At 42.0% G+C, this 20399-nt stretch overlaps 1 protein-coding gene across 2 annotated transcripts in view; it reads right to left on the bottom strand.

The window, feature by feature from the left end:
• Nucleotides 1-20399, bottom strand: part of PTPRG (protein tyrosine phosphatase receptor type G) — a 768800-nt gene that overhangs the window by 298047 nt on the left and 450354 nt on the right. For both annotated transcript variants that reach the window (XM_052648333.1, XM_052648342.1), the window contains exon 4: nt 13917-14065. In XM_052648333.1, coding sequence (XP_052504293.1) covers nt 13917-14065 — 149 coding nt within the window. The remainder of the gene's footprint in view (nt 1-13916; nt 14066-20399) is intronic.

Raw genomic sequence — 20399 nt, 5'->3', positions numbered from 1 at the left:
ACATATGCAGGTGATACCACGCTTATGGAAGAAAGTGAAGAGGAACTAAAAAGCCTCTTGATGAAAGTGAAAGAGGAGAGGGAAAGAGTTGGCTTAAAGCTCAACATTCAGAAAATGAAGATCATGGCATTCAGTCCCATCACTTCATGGCAAATAGTTGGGATAATGGTGGAAACAGTGAGAAACTATTTTTGGGGGCTCCAAAATCACTGCAGATGGTGGTTGCAGCCATGAAATTAAAGGGAGAAAAGTTATAATCAACCTAGACAGCATTTTAAAAAGCAGGGACATTACTTTGCCAACAAAGGTCCATCTCGTCAAAGTTATGGTTTTTCCAGTAGTCATATATGGACGTGAGAGTTGGACTATAAAGAAAGCTAAGTGCCAAAAAATTGATGCTTTTGAACTGTGGTGTTGGAGAAGACACTTAAGAGTCCCCTGTACTGCAAGGAGATCAAATCAGTCAATCCTAAAGATCAGTCCTGAATATTCATTGGAAGGACTGATGCTAAAGCTGAAACTCCAATACTTTGGCCATCTGATGCAAAGTGACTCATTGGAAAAGACCCTGATGCTGGGACAGATTGAAGGCAGGAGGAGAAGGGGACGACAGAGGATGAGATGGTTGGATGGCATCACTGACTCAACGGACATGAGTTTGGTTAAACTCCAGCACTTGGCGATGGACAGGGAGGCCTGGCATGCTGTAGTCCATGGGGTCACAAAGAGTTGGACACGACTGAGCGACTGAACTGAACTGAAGAGTATGTACTCAAAACTGGTATATAACACCTATTATGCAAATACCATTAGAATACTATAAAACATTCAAGAAAGATATAAAAGTATATTTAAAAGCTAAATTAAATACAAGAAAATCCTACAGACTAGTGACTGATCCACAGTTTTTCTCTCCTCAAATTGTCTTTTTTTCTCCTAATCAAGACATACAAATTTTTTCTCCTGAGATAACAGCAATATTGTATCTCCCTTGATTAACATATTCTTCCATCAAACAGAATTCAGCCTCAAACAAAATTCAGCCTCTTCCTACTGGTGCCATCTATGGCACACACATGCTAGGATACTCTCTCTTGGAATACTACAATCATCTTCTGACTTCTGTTCCCTACACTCAAGTGCAGCCACAAAGATCCTTCTCGAATATAAGCCAGATAATGTAGCTCCTCTGGTTACTCACCTAGAGATAAAGCCATGTAGCTTCACACAGTCCACGAGAGGTCATATCATCAAGACCTTGATTATTTTGCTGACTTTGTTCCCATCACTCTGCCCCCTTGCTTGCTCAAGCAGGAGAGGCAAGCTTCTGTCTCAGGGCCATAGCACCTGCTAAAATAAAGGTTCCTTGAGGCCAGGGCATTTTCTGGTCCATGTAGAGAAGGCTCTGTCCACTAATTTAACAAGCAAATACTTGTGATAATTTAGAAACATAAAGGAAGTTATTTAAACGTTTATATAGCTAGCAGCTAGATGTCAGAAGGAGCTGTCCTTGGAACTATGTGACACTGCATGTCTCCAAGTATTTATTCTCCTCCTCATTAGTTTATCAGAAGGCATAAATAAGAGGAGTTCTGTGCTCACCTGAGCTCAGGAAAGTCCAAGTCAGATGAAAATTAAGCAGGCTACTCTACTGAAATATTCCTCAAGTATTATCATATTAGCTTACCCTCAAGCTATTAATATAAGAGGAAGATATATCAAGCAGGATTTCCTACATCTGTCTGACCACAGATCACTTTTTATACATTTAGACCCACTAACAAGAAGGAAAGGGGTGACAGAGGATGAGGTGGTTGGATGGCATCACCAACTCAATGCATATGAGTTTGAGAAAACTCGAGGAGATGGTGAAGGACAGGGAAGCCTGGCATGCTGCAGTCCATGGGGTCACAGAGAGTCAGACACGACTTAGCAATGAAACAATAACAATCTAGAAAATAGACCAAGGGCATATTTTCCCAAGGGCACTGCCTATGTATACTTATGATATTTCAGCCCATATTGGCCAGAAAAATAAACATAAATAAGGGATGAAAAACAAGAAAAGAAAAAAGAAAGAGACAGGGAGATAGAGACAGGCAAAATTAAAGTCAGAGGCAGCATGAGCAATGTCAGAAAATCACAGGATTTTTTTTTTCTCACCCTGAGCTTTTCTTGACCAGAGAATGGCCAACACCGAGGCATATATTAAGAAGATTCCATGAATGTTGAACTTTATTAACCAAAGCAGTAAAGGTTTTAATAGGGAAATTAAAAAACCGAAGCTCAGTCTGAATAGAAAGGGCTGGGATTTAGAAGGTATTTTACTATTAACCCAAGTATCTTTCATGTATTAACCTGAGTTTTACAGCCCAGTCTTCTAAGACATCCTCAAACACTCAGGAGATAAAATTTTGCATTTTTAACTAAAATGGGGTTTTGGTGACTTTGCCCAGCTGGCCTCAGTACATCACAGGAAATGTACCCAGACTGGTATCTCTGCTGCACAGACAGGGTGCCAGGCCATGCAATTGGAGCGGGAAGCTGTACGGATCTGCTCCCATCTCATTAAAGAGGGATGCAATGAAATTCTATGCCAGGGATTTGAAGGGGAGGGAGGAAACAGACTTTCTTTCAATCCTGACTTCTTTCTATTCCTTATAAATGTTTCCGACTGTCCTTTGTGAGTGATGCTGACACTAAAGAACTAGCTAAAGGCTTTAGATTTAAGATGACTTGAAACCTTCCTGCTTAAATTTTGACAGGATAAAAAAAAAAAGTGATGGTGGTGTCCGTCTGTGATGGTATGTGTTTCTGAGTCCAATGTCCATAAATCGCGCTTGACCTGAACTTACAATGCAACCAATCTGGCTGCCTGAGGTCCATCCCTGCCCCCAGGGCACAAAGGTCTCCCCAGTAAGCTTTATTGGACTTCCTCAGCCTGGAAATGGATTCTGAGAAGAATAGTGCTCATAGCCCCAGGAATGAATGTTGTAAAATTAAACAATGGGAAAAGACCTGAAAGTCTATAAAGGAACAAAAGAAATCCTATATCACATCCAGGGGAAGGCTTCTCAACAACCAACTCAGATCCCAACACAAAAGTGAACTACAGAGTCTGTTTTACTGTTGGGAGAGCAGAAGTGCAAAAATTACCAGAAATTCAGCACAAAGATTCCTCTTAAAGAATCCCTGCTACTCTTTTGGCTAGTTTATTAACTGTGTGTGCTGTTTTAAGTTGCTTCATTCCTGTCCAACTCTCAGACCCCATGGATTATAGCCCACCAGGCTTCTCTGTCCATGGGATTCTCCAGGCAACAACCGTGGAGTGGGAAGTTATTCCCTTCTCCAGAGTATCTTCCTAACTCAGGGATCAAACCCAGGTCTTCTGCATTGCAAGCAGATTCTTTACCATTTGAGCCACCAGCAAAGCCCAGGAATACTGGAGTGCGCAGCCTATCCCTTCTCCAGGGGATCTTCCCAACCCAGGGATCAAACCGGTGTCTCCAGCATTGTAGGAGGATGGATTCTTTACCAGCTGAGCTACCAGGGAAACCCCAGTTTATTTTCTAAATTTTGCTATCGAGGTCTGGTGCCATAAGTCTTGTACATTGTAGGTACAGTAGCCACAAGCTATACATGGATCATGAGTCTGAGTGAACTCTGGGAGTTGGTGATGGACAGGGAGGCCTGGCACGCTGCGATTCATGGGGTCGCAAAGAGTCGGACACGACTGAGCGACTGAACTGAACTGAACTGAGCCTCTGAAATGCAACCAGTCTGACTTGAGAGGATCTCTTAAATGTAAAATACACATCAATTAAAAAAACAAAAAAAGGATGTGAAATATCTCAGCTTTTAATCATGATTACATGTTGAAATCCTCCAAGCCAGGCTTCAACAGTACATGAATCAAGAACTTCCAGATATACAAACTGGATTTAGAAAAGGCAGAGGAACCAGCTTTCACATTGCCAACAATCACTGGCTCACAGAAAAAGCCAGAGAATTCCAAAGAAGCATCTACTTCTGCTCCATTGACTACACCAAAGCCTTTGACTGTATAGATCACAACAAACTGTGGAAAATTCTTCAAGAGATGGGAATACCAGTCCACGATACCTGCCTCCTGGGAAATCTGTATGCAGGTCAAAAAGCAACAGTTAAAACCAGACATGGAACAGACTAGTTTCAAATTGGGAAAGGAGTACATCAAGGCTGTATATTGCCACCCTGCTTATTTAACTTCTATGCAGAGTATATCATGGGAAATGCCAGGCTGGATGAAACACAAGCTGGAATCAAGATTGCCAGGAGAAATATCAATAACCTCAGATATGCAGATGACACCACCCTTATGGTAGAAAGCAAAGAAGAACTAAAGAGCCTCTTGATGAAAGTGAAAGAGGAGAGAGAAAAAGCTGGCTTAAAACTCAACAGTCAAAAATGAAGATCACGGCACCCAGTCCCATCACTTTATGGCAAAAAGGAGGGGTAACACTGGAAACAGTGACAGACTTTATTTCCTCGGGCTCCAAAATCACTGCAGATGGTGACTACAGCCATGAAATTAAAAGATGCTTGCTCCTTGGAAGAAAAAGCTACGACAAACCTAGACTGCATATGAAAAAGCAGAGACATCATTTGGCCGACAAAGGTCTGTATAGTCAAAGCTATGGTTTTTCCAGTAGTGATGTTCTGCTGTGAGAGTTGGACCATAAAGAAGGCTGAGTGCCAAAGAATTGATGCTTTCTGTGGTATTGAAGATTCCTGAGAGTCCCTTTGAGGGCAATGAGATCAAACCAGTCAATCCTAAAGGAGATCAACTCTGAATATTCATTCGAAGAATTGATGCTAAACCTCCAATACTCTGGCCACCTGATGAAAAGAGCCAACTTACTGGAAAAGACTCTGATGCTGGGAAAGACTGAAGGCAGGGGGAGAAGGGGACAACAGAGGATGAGATGGTTGGATGGTATCACCAGCTCAATGGACATGAGTTTGAGCAAGCTCCGGGAAACAGTAAGGGAAAAGCCTGGTGTGCTACAGTCCATAGGGTCGCAAAGAATCGGACACTATTGAGCAACTGAAAAACAATGACATGTTGAAATAGTAAAATTTTACTCATTGCAGCCCCATGGACTGTAGCCCACCCGGCTCCTTGGTCAGTGGAATTCTCCAGGCAAGAATACTGGAGCGGGTAGCCCTATCCCTTATCCAGGGGATCTTCCTGACCCAGGGATTGAACCTGCATCTCCTGCATTGGCAAGTGGATTCTTGACCCTAGTGTTGCCTGGGAAGCCCAAAATTTTTAAATAATTTGGTGAAAATAATAGATAATTAAAATTGTAACAGTGATTATTATATAAATTATAGAAAATAAAATGAATTATTAAAATAAAATTAAAACACTTTTTACCTCTTTTAAAGTGGCTCCCCCAAATTTTAAATTACAAAGTATGGTGATATTACACTTTCTATCAGACAGAGCCGCTCTCTACATGATAAAGAATAGACTAAAGTGGTAAAGCTAGATAAAACATGTAGTGCTTGCTACAGATATCTCTAGGCAAGGAGCTGATGGCATTTTCTGTTCATTTCTCTCTTTTTTTTTTTTTACTCTATGTTCTACTGCTGGTTCAATCATCTTTGGACATTTTAAGTTATTTGATTTTTTCTTCTCCTGTTATATAATAAACAGTGGTTATGATGTCAACAAAACTATTTCTACTGGTGATACTAAAAACAACCTACAGTGACAATAAGAAAAATAGTGAAATAACTTATCCAGTAAAATGAATGGTCATTATTGGAACCAAGATTTTGGAGTACTAACAGTAAACCTCAGCTAAGCCATTTAGCGTCCCAGAAGGTCAGTTGTGCCATGTGTAAGATGGTTATTATGAGAGCACCGCCTTCATAAGGCACATAAGAAAATTAAACACCTGAAACATTCTAGACACAAGTAACATTTATTAAATGGTGTCCGTAGTATCGCTGTTACACAATCATAACTACCAGTGAGACAGGTTGGAACCTGGGACCCTTAGCTTCAGTGTTTACACTTGGACAAATGTCTCCTCAAGCAACAAAATACAGAGAAACTATAAGGGTCTAAAAATAGCCAGGGACTTCCAGTGGTTAAGAATCCACCTGTCAATGCAGGAGACACGGATTTGATCCCTGGTCTGGGACAACCCCAAGTGCTACAAAGCAACTAATCCTGTGTGCAGCGACTACTGAACCCACAAGGTCTAGAGCCCAAGGTCTGCAATAAGCGAAGTCACAGCAATGAGAAGCCCGTGCACCACAGCAGATGAGACCCTGCTCCCGACAATTAGGGAAAGCCCACATGCAGCAAGAAGATCCAGTGCAGCCAGAAATAAAAAAATTAAAAAAAAAATAAAAATAAAAAGAACGGCATGAATGCAGCAGTCCCAGTTTCAACAATTATTAACAGTAAGATACCAAAGGGCCAAACACCAAACTGCCATTGCTGAGAGGCAAGAGCAAAAGCAAGGTGTGGTCCCTGTGCGCAGCAGCACCCAGAGCGAGGCAGACCACCACCGAAGCCAACCCTCCAGCCTGGCCCACCAATCTGCCCTTACCCTCACCCGTTTCACAGAACCAGCCCAAACTCCTCAGGTTCCCTCAGCACTAATTTCCAGTGAAGCGATGCTTAAATTCCACCCGTGGCCTTATCACTTTCTACTGAATCACGAGTCCAGGGACCTGACTTGGTAACAGCAGCCCCATGTCTGACACCATCATGGCCTCCCTAAGTCTTTTTTCTTTCGTTGTCCATGCCACCCTCCCCGGCCCCCATCACAAAGTCTTCACGTTTCTATACTGAGAATGTTTTCAATTTAACCAAGGTGCTTTTCACAGAGTGTCCTCTGCTTGTCTGAGCTTTTCAGTGCGGGGCACGCAGCTGCCAGACCCCACATGGCAGCGACACAGCATCAGGCAGCCCTGAGTCACGTTCAGATCTCAGGATGACAGTGCATGGTGAGGACTGTTGGGCACCACGGACACCTTCACATAGGGGACTGAGACCGCTTCCATCTCACAAAGTCCACTCTCCGGCTCTGTACAGCCACGCCGGAGCTTCTCCACTGAGCACACTTTAGCTACTGTGTGTACTCAATCGCTCAGTCGTGTCGACTCTCTGCGACCCCGTGGACTGTAGCCGGCCGGGCTCCTCTGTCCTTGGGGATAAGCATTAAGTCCTGGGGCCTCCTCCAATGTTCTTCTTCATGAACACAGGTGTGCATGTCTGCACAGTCACTCAGTCATGTCTGACTCTTCTGTGACACCATGGACTAGCCCGCCAGGCTCCTCTGTCCGTGGGATTTCCCAGACAAGGATACTGGGTGAGTTGCCATTTCTTTCTCCAGGAGATCTTCCCAACCAAAGGATCGAACCTCTGTCTCCTGCACTGGCAGGCAGATTCTTTACTGCAGAGCCACCAGGGAAAGAAGCCCAATTAACATGGGACATACGCATTCCAAAAAAAAAAAAAACCAGCCAGATGGAAATTAAATATTTCATGGAATCCTTATTTCAATCAAGTCCTTACTTAAAGTCCAACCAATTCCCTTGCCATGTGATGGGAGCCACTAACGAAAAACAGGACTGGACAGGTCGCTGCAGAGCCAACACTAGACAAGCAGGTAACAATGTCTCGAACACTTCCTGTGTTCCAGGATGGGGCAAGGTGAGAAAACCAGGCCCTCTCCTGAGCTCCACCCACTGAGGAAGCTCTGCCTACCAAGCAACTTTTCCAAGAACCTGTAACAACTGCAGGAATTTACGTCAAGAACAAGGCAAGGCCAAAGAAAAAGGATGGTACTGCAAAAATTATTTTTGGTAGAAAATGTCTCAATCTCCTAATGATAGTTTTCTGTAATGACAAAAAGCAAGATAGCATCGACTTTATAAAGACACTAAACAACTGTTCTGTGAACAAGCCTTGCCGGTTTTATAGTTTTCAACATGACAGAAATCCAAATCATCCTGTCTGTCCTCTGAAAACATTTATTTGAAGAGGACTCAACTTCTTACAAGGAATATGGACTGAGGGAGGAGAGGAGAAAGTTATGAACCTCATTTCCGAGAGAGTGATATGCCTAACTTACACGAACAAAGGAGGGAGACGGTAGTTATTAAGTTCAGAAAAATACCAATTTATACAAAGGTAAACACATTTCCACTTCCCTGGTAGCTCAGGCAGTAAAGTGTCTGCCTGCAATGTGGGAGACCCGTGTTTGATCCCTAGGTCGGGAAGATCCCCTGGAGAAGGAAATGGCAATTGACGCCAGTACTCTTGCCTAGAAAACTCCATGGACAGACGAGCCAGGTAGGTTACAGTCCATGGGGTCAAAAAGAGTTGGACACGACTAAGCGACTTCACTTTCACTTTTCAAACACATTTCCTCAATGGATGACTTCTAATAGCCTTTACAATGCCATTGCATACAGTAAGTCTTCAAGAAGGCATTTCATATGTCAACCTTTATTTCCAGCATAAAAAAAGAAATTCATACAAGAGTAATGGGCAAATTGCCTTCAGCCCACTTAGTCCTCTTCTAGAATGTCATGCTTGTAGCTAGGACTCCATGTGGCAGTTCGAATCCCGGCTGGACTGGTCCACATCTGGGTGATGCAGTAGCTGCCATGCTTCTATGAGTGGAGAGACGGTGACAGAGTGTGAGGCCTCTGTGGTGTCACAAGAGCACGAGTGTACTCTTATCACACCCATCTTACAGATGGCACGGCTGAGCTTCCGGGATGCTAAGTGCCCCGACTGAAGTGCAATGTTAGAACTCGAGAATCTGGGTTCCAATGTCTCCAAAATCTTAACTAGGATTCATTTTACTTGTACATTATGTCACTGTTTTTCTTGTCATCACTTGAGGTTGCTTTTAGCATCTTACCTGGGAGAAGGAAGGCAGATGTGAGTTACCTGGACATAACCTAGGGGTTTAAGGTAAGTCAACTATCCAACCAGAATAGGACAGAAGCACTGGAAGAGCAAGATTCATTTCACAAAATGAAAGGAAAATCACCAGGCTGACTCTAAGCACAAAAGTAGGTGTTGGGCAGACAAGAATGAATACACAGTAGGTCCAGGTAACACATCCAGAGACGTGGATACTGCAGGAGGATGCAGGCAAAAACAGAACGTTAAAATGGGACTGAATCACACACTAAGGTCAGGCTAACACGAGTACTTTCTTGCCCCCTGGACAAAACCTAACTTTGACTAAGAATGTTGTATGGTGTCATGGCCGAGCGGAGCAGGCAGCAGGATGAGAGGGGTACCCAGACACACACAGCCCATCAGGGGGACAAGGAATTTAGTGTGTGCTTGTCTCATGGGTGGAAATAACCTACACTCTTTAGAACATAAACCAGTGCCACACTGTGGACCAGTTTTTAAAATGTGGGTCCATAAATCCTTTATCAGTGACTACGAAACCTCAAAAGCTTCTAAGATCAAAGTTGTTGTTATTATCGATATTTATAATTTTGGTACAAAACTAATTCAGTAGTAAAATCGGAGGTGGAGAGATGTGAAGCTATTTAGAATCTTGATATTTCCTACTTGTGTGAATATTCATCTGTATGCTGCAGAAATATAAATGCATTCAAGGGGTATAGTCCCAGACCCCACTATGTGTCTTCTGTAAATATAAATGGCATATGCACCATCATGCCTTTCTAAAAAAGATACTGAATTCTAAAACATCTGGCCTCAAGGGATTCAGCTAAGGCACTGCAGACCTGTGCCATATGGTAGCATGTGCACGGTATGGATTAGGAAAAATGTCTTTGCTTCTACTCACTTGCTAAGATGCTCTAAACTGAACTGAAGTGAACCAGCTGTGAGTTTCACTGGAAAGGGCACACACAATCAATTTGGATCACTTAAGCTTATTGAAGACTTCAACTCATAAAGCACCGATAAGTCTGAATCAACAATTCCCACGATCTCTTATTGTAATAAACACGATTTTAATTACCTCAGAAAATAAGCATGCAATGAACCTCCACCTTAATGGAGCTCTCAGAGGGTTTCATCTGGAGGTTCCTCTTTGCATTAACTCCAACTTCAGTTATTAGTGAAAACACGGCATGATTCAATTCCTATTAGTGCTACATGAACCTTTATTTAAAACAGGGAATGAGTATGGAGTAGGGAGAATATTCAGACAGGGCCATCACAGATAACTGACTGGACAGATAAAGTAGAGTACCATGGAAAAACTCCAACAGAACCCCTGTTCTAATCATAAGAATATTTTAAACCTTCTGACTTTAAGGATACTTAATCACATCTGCAAAGTCCCTTTTGCTGGACAAAGTAACAAATAAGTTCACAGGTTTCAGAAATTAGTGAGTGAACATTGTTTGGGGGGAGGGTATTATCCTATCAAAACCCCAACTTGATCTCTCTTAATTGCTTAAAGGTACCTGTAAGCAACTAAGTATTACCTGTCTCAGGGACTTTGCACACCTCTGTTCTTTGGGCAGGCTCCAATTAATCTCTTCCCTCTTAATAAATACCTGTCTCCACTGATGTCTTCCATCTCATGACAAAATGCCCTTCTCCTTCAGAGACTGTTTCACAACCAATATTACAAACTCGTATATGTGAGTGTTTGGCCAATATCTGTGTCGTGACTCGAGTATAATTATCTCGATGAAAGGGCTCTCTGCCTCTTTGGTGTAACCCAGCATCCACATGACAGAAGGCACTCCAGACAAATCTGCTTCTAGACAAGAGATAAAGCTGAATACTAGGAGGTGAGTGCATCTGAGGGCCCAAAGTGGGTCTAGTCTCCCTAGCCTCATCATCTGATTTCGACTTTCTTTTCTAATTTTAACAGAGCTGTAAAGAATGCCACTATTGAAAGGCTTTTGTTTTGTTTTAACAAGGACATTTATTTCTTCTGTTAGGCTGGATGTTTTTAAGCGCAGGAACGACAAGGCTGAGGCCAGGATTTCAGCCAGGAAAACACGGAGAGGTTTAATTTCTGAATGTGTACAAAGTTGTTGCAGATGACCTCAAAGAATTCCTGGGAAGCACCAAAACATCCAAGGTTCGGTTTGTAGCAGTTTACCCTGAGGGAGCAGATCCAGAATCTCATGGGGCATAAACTTAAAATCCAACCTGTAGCGCTGGGGCCGAGGCAACTGAGGAAACAGGAAACACTCAAGGTCATGACTTTATCCCAAATGGAATCTAAAGGAACCAGGACCGGCAAGACTCTGACCCAGGAGGCAAGAGAGGCAATTTAATCTCTAAAAACTGCAGGAGGATGGAACAACTCTGCCATGAGGCTTCTTTAGTCAAATCTACTTAAAATGATGCCACACAAAGAAAGGAAGGCTGGATTCCACTATACACACAGCTTTCTCGTCCCGAGAGTCTCCCAATAGTGACAGTGGGGCTGTCCTACGAATTAGGATGTTTAGCATCATCCCTCACCTCTGCCCACTAGATGCTCGTAGCACACCACTGCCCACAACGGTGACAACCACAAGTGTCCCTGGAAAATGCCTAATGTCCTCTGCAGGGGAGGATGCTATCTCCAGTGGAGAATCAACGGTGCATTTGACCAATCCCAGCCCAATCGCCCACAATGGCTCTTCCTTCTCCGGCTCTCTATAAAAGACCAATAATATCCCCAATGCTGATAAATTACCATGTGGTACATTATGATTTTCTCCCTTTCTTTCTAACCTCTTGAAAAGCAGTGTAGTTATGTGGGAAGATATAAACCAAGTCTGAGATGTTCAAACAGTGTAAAAATCTCAGGAAGGGCTGGTGTTAATCAAGAGCTCAAAGCAATTTAATTCTTGTGCAAAACTGAGCAACATTTCTGTGCATATTTTACAACTAAATTTGATCCCGTTACCTCTGATCTCTGAAATTCAAGTTCCTTCAACTACAACCACTAAGTAATTTAACATATTTATCACATTAAAAAGAAAAACAAGTTAGGAACCAGATGGGTTTCAATGAAGCACCCAATTACTATAGGCAGCTTACCATCCGACATTACTGAGAAGAAATAAATTCAAAGAGCTTGGTCAAACAGTAAGTCTGGGCATTGTAGCTGCCATTTCTAATTAGTTTCTAAATTTCATGGCCCTTTCTGAGTTAAAAAAAAATTCATTTAAAGCAATAAATTTTCAAAAGAATATGTATCTAGTCTATTCATCTTTCCAGAATCAAACAGAAGGAGGAGATAGGCACTAGGAAATGTGATTTCAGCATGAGGCAGGCGTTTCCAGTTTTTTTTCTTTCAGAGTTTGTCTTTTCCAAGCCAGCTGCCAAATTAAGTTTCCCAAACTTTCAAGTACAGGTCTTTTGTCCAGATCAACATTAATTAGACAAATGGCAGGCTGATTCTAAGATAAAGAAGCTTTAGAGCAAACCTAGCTGGACAGAAACTTTCCCTTCAGCTACACTGCCAATGCGAACTGGCCAACAGGAACAAAAGAGAAACCCCAAACTTCAAAACCGGATGCAACTTGGCTTCTAGGAATCAAGTTTTCCAAGTACAAATCAAGCTACGATTTCTAAGAAATGATTCATTCAACATAAAAGGAGAAAAAGTGCCCATTAAGTAGAAAGTCTACTCATAAGGCATAACATTAATGTGACTAGGACAGGAAGTCCCATCATAGAGGAATGTTAATGCAGAAAGAATTTTTAATACTGTGAATTCATCAGCTCAACAACAACAACAACAAATACGCAGCACTTTCTCAGAATGGTGATCTCTGGTTTCTCCAGTAATCAGGGAAAAGAGACAAATCAGTATGTGAACATAAACATGTATCAGCAAAGAAATACTATTCATCTCCACCTCTTGTAGGGATTTTTCACCTAAGCTTCAAAGTTACCTAAAAGGCTCATGAATGGGCTTGAGGAGTGAGGGTGAGTGACAAAACCCTACAGATTACGTGCAAATACGTGTGTACACATTTATATCTTTTCTCTAAGGAGAAGGACTGAAAGTATCCATCAGATGACCCAAGTAGGTCATGACTTATTGAAGTCATAAACAACGAAGAGAGTTGTCATTCCATGTTTTGAGTTCAATCACAGGCCTGGGTACAAGCCTACCTACTTCTTTTACAAATTTGTAAAGCTTACCATGTGGGCATCCAAATAATCAACAAATACGCTTGTCCCAAGGGAGGAATATTTACATCCTGACTGTGATTAAAGATATAAAAAAATGAGGCTAGCAATAGAGCAGATGCGTTGTCCCCACCAAGATTAAAACAAGAGCTTGGAGAACTGCTCCTTCCCTCTCTCACCCAAAGGATACACATGACCTACTGCACCCACCCTTCCGTCTGCATGGATCTCTGAGAAAACAGACAGAGGAGGCAAAATGACACCATCGATCCCAAAAAGGTAACAGTGAGTCATATGACCAGTGGTCACAGCATCTTCTTCAGCAGCACACAAACCTTTCAAGCATCTTCCCTGTTGAGAGATGGTTTTGAGACTCCCATTCACATATCAACTACCTCTTCGCTTTTGTAAAATGTCAAAACGAAGACAGAATTTCACTTTTAGAAAGCAGGGTTTCAGGAATGGACAGGGAGAAGAAGTCATGTCAAATGAAACCAGGGGTTTGAAATCATCCACCAAAGGTTTAAGTCGACTCAGACCACAATGTTTGTAACTTCTATATGTTGCGCCCATTAAACAAAGATGAGAAATTTGAGAACAGCTATTCCTCTGTCATGCTGTATATGTAGGATTTCCAGACACAAGGAAAGAATGGTACAAGTTTCACTGGCAAAAGGTCTGGGGGGTAAAGACAAAGCACTCTGTTAACGCCAAGGCCCAAGACACGGCTGTCCCTGAAATCTCAGGTTGCACTTACCTCCACGGGAAACCGCCTGCCGTTGACACTGTGTTCAGAGCCTGCAGAGCCATTGCTGTGGCCCCAGTGAAACTCCACCTTCTCAGCTTTGAATCTGCCAGGCAGGCCAGCACCGCTGACAAAATAGTCGTCTTTCAGCAGGATGGCAACTGTGAAAAATAGGGTGCAGAGGTGAACAATGAGTTTCCAAACCAAACTTAAAAGATATCTTCTGGTGCATGAAGCTCGTGGTTATATGATGTGAATTATTTCCTCGTGTACCTGGTAAAAGGCAAATCAAAAACATCAGTTTGCATACATTAGCACATTCTAGGTGAAGAAAGCTCTCAAGAGTCAGTTGACTCTAACTCCTGAAAATACCCAGGGAATGGTCTCAGAATTTATCCATTTCATAGTTGGAAAAGAAAAAAAAAAAACCCACAAACCACAGACAGTGACAGAGTAAGTTACATTGAATCAGGCCTCCTAAATCTGCTTGATGATCAAACTTATTTCCCTTTCTTAAACACTGATTTCAAGGGCTTCCCTAGTGGCTCAGATGGTAAGGAATCTGCCTGCAGTGCAGGAGACCCAGGTTCGATCCTTGGGTTGGAAAGATCCCCCAGGGAAGGAAATGGCAAAGCACTGCAGTATTTTTGCCAAGAGAATCCCATGGACAGAGGAGCCTGGCAGGCTACAGACCATGGGATCGCAGAATCAGACACAACTGAGTGACTCACCCTTTCCCTTCTTTCACCTGCTGAAAGATCCACTCTGGAATGAGACGGGAAATACACAGAAGCCAGATGCAAAAGACATGTTTCTTCAATCACAAAACTTAAGCAAACTATCAGGTAATAAAACTTGCAGGGTCTACAAATACTAAGGTGGGCTTTTCAGCGGTAAAAAACCCATCTGCCAACGCAGGAGATCCAGGTTCAATCCCTGGGTCAGGAAGATCCTCTGGATGAAGAAATGGCAACCCATTCCAGCATCCTCGTCTGGGAAGTCCCATGGACAGAGGAGCCTGGCGGCCTACAGTCTGCTGCATTATAAAGAGCTGGACACGACTTAGCAACAAGAAGCCAATATTAAGGCGACAGTAAAGGGAAGACAGCCAGCTAGTAAAGTCATGCTCAAAATTCTCCAAGCCAGGCTTCAGCAGTACGTGACGTGTGAACTTCCTGATGTTCAAGCTGGTTTTAAAAAAGGCAGAGGAACCAGAGATCAAATTGCCAACATCCGCTGGACCATGGAAAAAGCAAGAGAGTTCCAGAAAAACATCTATTTCTGCCTTATTGACTATGTCAAAGCCTTTGACTGTGTGGATCACAATAAACTGGAAAATTCTTCAAGAGATGGGAATACCAGACCACCTGACCTGCCTCTTGAGGAATCTGTATGCAGGTCAGGAAGCAACAGTTAGAACTGGACATGGAACAACAGATTGGTTCCAAATAGGAAAAGGAGTACGTCAAGGCTGTATATTGTCACCCTGCTTATTTAACTTCTATGCAGAGTACATCATGAGGAACGCTGGACTGGAAGAAACACAAGCTGGAATCAATATTGCCGGGAGAAATATCAATCACCTCAGATATGCAGATGACACCACCATTACGGCAGAAAGTGAAGAGGAACTAAAAAGCCTCTTGATGAAAGCGAAAGAGGAGAGTGAAAAAGTTGGCTTAAAGCTCAACATTCAGAAAATGAAGATCATGGCATCCGGTCCCATCACTCCATGGGAAATAGATGGAGAAACAGTGGAAACAGTGTCAGAGTTTATTTTGGGGGGCTCCAAAATCACTGCAGATGGTGACTGCAGCCATCAAATTAAAAGACGCTTACTCCTTGGAAGAAAAGGTATGACCAACCTAGATAGCATATTCAAAAGCAGAGACATTACTTTGCCGACTAAGGTCTATCTAGTCAAGGCTATGGTTTTTCCAGTAGTCATGTATGGATGTGAGAGTTGGACTGTGAAGAAAGCTGAGTGCCGAAGAATTGATGCTTTTGAAGTGTGGTATTGGAGAAGACTTTTGAGAGTCCCTTGGACTGCAAGGAGATCCAACCAGTCCATTCTGAAGGAGATCAACCCTGGGATTTCTTTGGAAGGAATGATGCTAAAGCTCAAACTCCAGGACTTTGGCCACCTCATGCGAAGAGTTGACTCATTGGGAAAAGACTTTGATGCTGGGAGGGATTGGGGGCAGGAGGAGAAGGGGGTGACCGAGGATGAGATGGCTGGATGGCATCACGGACTCGATGGACTTCAGTCTGAGTGAACTCCAGAGTTGGTGATGGACAGGGAGGCCTGACGTGCTGCAATTCATGTGGTCGCAAAGAGTAGGACACGACTGAGTGACTAAACTGAACTGAACTGATGGTGTACAGGAGAGCGCGGTCAAAATTCTCATTAAGTCACTCAAATAACTGCAGTTTAGTAGATTACTGTTTTTTTTAATTCTAAGAAACTTTTGCTTAGGCCATCTGAAAAAAGGTCAATCAATTCAAATAATAAATTTCAAAACCACATCTCTCTTCCTTAAAACCTGGAAAACAAAAATCAAGAACAAAAAACACGGACTTATACTAGCAGAAAAAATATTTTTCTAAAAGGAATGTAATACTCAAATGGATAAAAAAGATTTTATTTTGTAAGTCACATATTTCCCCTTCCTTGTTGTTTGAACTGAATTCATTCATTCAAACACTTATTGGCTGCTAAATACAAATTAAGTTCCAACCAATATATTAAATGGTTTGTGATCAAAAGCTAAGCTTTTTTAAGGCAGGGAAAACCTTTCATATCCTCATCATCTGCTCTTCCTAAAGAGATCCCAGTTCGAGTCTTAGAGAGAAATCCTGCATGAAAATTAGGTCTCCATAAAAGATAGGGACTAAACTAATGACCCATTTCTAAAACAAGTATAATTAGTTTCTGCACTTCTCTATATTAGGAGCACTAAAAGCAAGTGAAGGAAACCTGTTGGTGTAAATCCCTTTTTACTGCATTCAAAAGGCAGTTTTCCTCCAACTTCTGAAAAATATTCAATTAGTAGAACAGAGATTAAAGGATAAGATGAAACAAAAGTGTTTCTTAGGCTGACTGAATATGCTACAGCATTGTTCCACCTTTATTTCTGTTATCATGGATTAGAAGAAGGGTTGGTGAACTTCTTCTGTAAAAGGTTAAGATAAGACATACTGAAGGATTGGTGGGTCTTTTGGCTCCTGTTTCAATTACTTAACAGTGTTCATAACACAGAAGCAGCGAAACACAGTAAGTAAATGCTCAGGTGAGGCTTTGTTCCAATAAAAACTTATCCATACTATAATTTGGATATAATTTTCACAGGTTATGGAATATTCTTTTTTCTTTCTTAAATTTTCTCAACCATTAAAAAAACGTAAGAACAAGCAGTAGGGGGTTGTCATTTGGTGATCTTTGTTGCTGCTGCTACTAAGTCGCTTCAGTCGTATCCAACTCTATGCGACCCCATAGACGGCAGCCCACCAAGCTCCCCTGTCCTTGTGATTCTCCAGGCAAGGACACAAGAGTGGGTGATCTCTAGGATATAATATATTTTAGAAGACAAACTATTATTTTGAACCTGCGTGCCAAAGCCAAAATACCTATGAATTAGCTCAGTAGTGTCCTAAACACTGCTGATGACTCTCAGCCAGTTACAGATTCTATACATACCATTTTGCATCCAAAGGATGGAGGCAAAGCATTTGGAGTGCATCTGTTACAATACATCCAGGGACTCAGCAGCATCTTATAAATATTTGATTTTACCTAAATCATTTATGTCCCTGTCAGGGGTCATTTTACTTGTTTTACATGAATAATTAAAAGCATAATTAGGCAACCGTACAACCTGAAACACTAATCTCATTTTTCATTTTACAGTATCTCTCACTAGAGAACACAGCATGCTACAAGCACGTACTGCCCCCACCTCCCGAAAGCAGCTTACGGCTGACATTCTTGTTTTCATGGAACACTGGGAAGAGAGAACTTGCCCAGCTACCATGCAACAAGTTTCTGCCGACCACAGGTAACACAGCTCTGCTTCACAACAAAATGTACCAAAGGTAGTTGCTGCGGAGCACAGAATGTGCTAAGAGCCTCTAGCTCAGAGGACGGACAGACCTGGGTGAGAATCTTGTTCTGCCACTTAAAAGCTGGGAGACCTTGGGCAAGTTATCTGACTTCCCTGTGTCTCGGTTTCCATCATTACTCAAATGGCATTAACAATGCCTACCTGGTGAGGCTGTTTTGATGTTTGAAGGAAATCACACACAGCAAGCGCTGAACACAGCGCCAGCAATTCAGCAAGTGCACGGTCAATGTGGGTTATTGTCAAACTATATACAGCTCAGATGGGTGACCACACCTGTACTTTCACTTTCAGACAGAGTTCCACTCTAAAGCAATATTGTTTTTCCCACAAAACAAAACTGTGTCCTTGAGCAGAAACAACAAACAGCAAAGGCAGATGTGGCCCAAATACTTGAGATGTTAAGTGTTGAGTAGCTCCTTTGAATTTACTATAGCATCGAGTAAAAAACAAACATATTTCCATTATTTTTATCCTTTTGGGCTTATCAATGGAAAAGATAATCTCAATTGGATGTCTAATATGCACTCCACACTTCAAATGATACTCATTCATTTCCCCCTTTTACCAGATGTATTTAAGCTAGAACATAATAACACTGGTACCTTTGATTTACTTTCACAGCATATAGACATAATTTTTTACATACGTCTATCACATGTCAAATAGCACGGGTTTTTGCATTAAGGTGTTGATAAAATGTTTTGTTTTAAAATCAATTCATTTTAATTAAAATGAAGGGAGTCAACTGAAAAACAGTAATATAGTATGACAGGTAAATGAAACTATGATAATAATAAACAAGTACATTTTAATTTAAATTTTAAAACAATAGCACAAAAAAGTGAATCTGGGTAAGGCGACATTTAAGAAGGTAGCAAACAACAGCTAAAGACTGGAGAAAGATGGGCTAGAAGAGGATGAGGAGGCAGGTAAGTTACCCAGGAGTGGACTTTACAGAACGAGTCCCTCTGGCTGTTCAACTGCTAACATGGATTTTGATGAAGTCAAAGCAGAATGATGGAGGATGTGGAAGAAGCTACAGGTTTCAAATTCAGAATCCTTAACCTGCAGTCCAAAGTCCATAGCAACAGCTACTCACAGATTTGGGCATCTAGGCCCTTCTAAAATAGGAAGTAAAATTCTGAGCATGGGGACACAAATGGAATTGGACTCTGGAGCCACTTGGGTCTGGATTTCAGACCTAGATCTGCCACTATCCAGTTTTGACAAAGTTACTGCAATTCTGGGTGCTTCAGTTCCTATTCTTAAAACTGGAATAATACAACAGCAACTTCACAAGTTTGTTGTGGGGTCACAATAGTTGACATAGGGTGCATGCCCAGAAGAGTAATTCATTCACCACATTACGGCGTGAAGATGGCATTGTAAGCACCCAGAAATAAATCCATATATATATGGGCAATTAATTTACAAGGAGCAAAAAAAAATATGATGGAGAGAGGATAGACTTTTCAACACATGGTGTTGGGAAAACTGGGCAGTCACATACAAAAGAATGAACACTACCATTTCATATCATATGCAAAAATTAACTCAAAATGAATTAACGACCTGAATATAAGACCAAAATCATAAACTTCCTAGAAGAAAACATAGGTGGTCAACTCTTTGACATGGGTCTTACTCCTTTTCTGGATCTGACTATAAAGACAAGAAAAACAAAAGCAAAAATAAATGGGAATATATCAAAGTGAAAAGCTTCTGCACAGAGAAAGAAACCACCATCAAAATGAAAAGGCAGGGGCTTCCCTGGTTGGCTCATTGGTTAGGAATCCGCCTGCCAATGCAGGGGGCTCAGGTTCAATCCCCATTCTGGGAAGATCCCGCATGCCGCAGAGCAACTAACCCTGTATCCCACAACTACTGAAACTGTGCCCTAGCGCCCGGCAGTCACAACTACCGAAGCCCTTGCGCCTAGAGGCTGTGCTCTACGACAGGAGAAGCCCCTGTGAGAAGCCCCCATGCTGCAGCGAGACAGCAGCTCCCACTAGCTGCAACTCCAGAAGGGTGCTCCACAGCAATGAAGACACAGTGCAGCCGTACAACAAATAAATACTCATCTTTCAAAAAAGGAAACACAATTTAAAAGAAAGGAAAAGGCAACCTATTAAAGGGGAGAAGGTGCTTGCAATGTGTATACCCACTAAAGGGTGAATACAAAGAACTCACAGAATTCAATGACCACAAGACAAACAATCCGATTGAAAATTAGGTATAGGATCTAAGTAGACATTTTTCCAGAGAAGACATACAGATGGCCAACAGGCACGTGAAAAGATGTCCAACATGACTAATTAATCAGAAGATGCAAAACAAAATCACAGTGCAAATCACTTGGCACCTGCTACAATGG

This window comes from Budorcas taxicolor, chromosome 1 (assembly GCF_023091745.1).
Source record: "Budorcas taxicolor isolate Tak-1 chromosome 1, Takin1.1, whole genome shotgun sequence".
Taxonomy (NCBI): Eukaryota; Metazoa; Chordata; class Mammalia; order Artiodactyla; family Bovidae; genus Budorcas; species Budorcas taxicolor.
The sequence above is the reverse complement of the archived record's forward strand: the minus strand, read 5'-3'. Positions and strand labels throughout refer to the sequence as shown.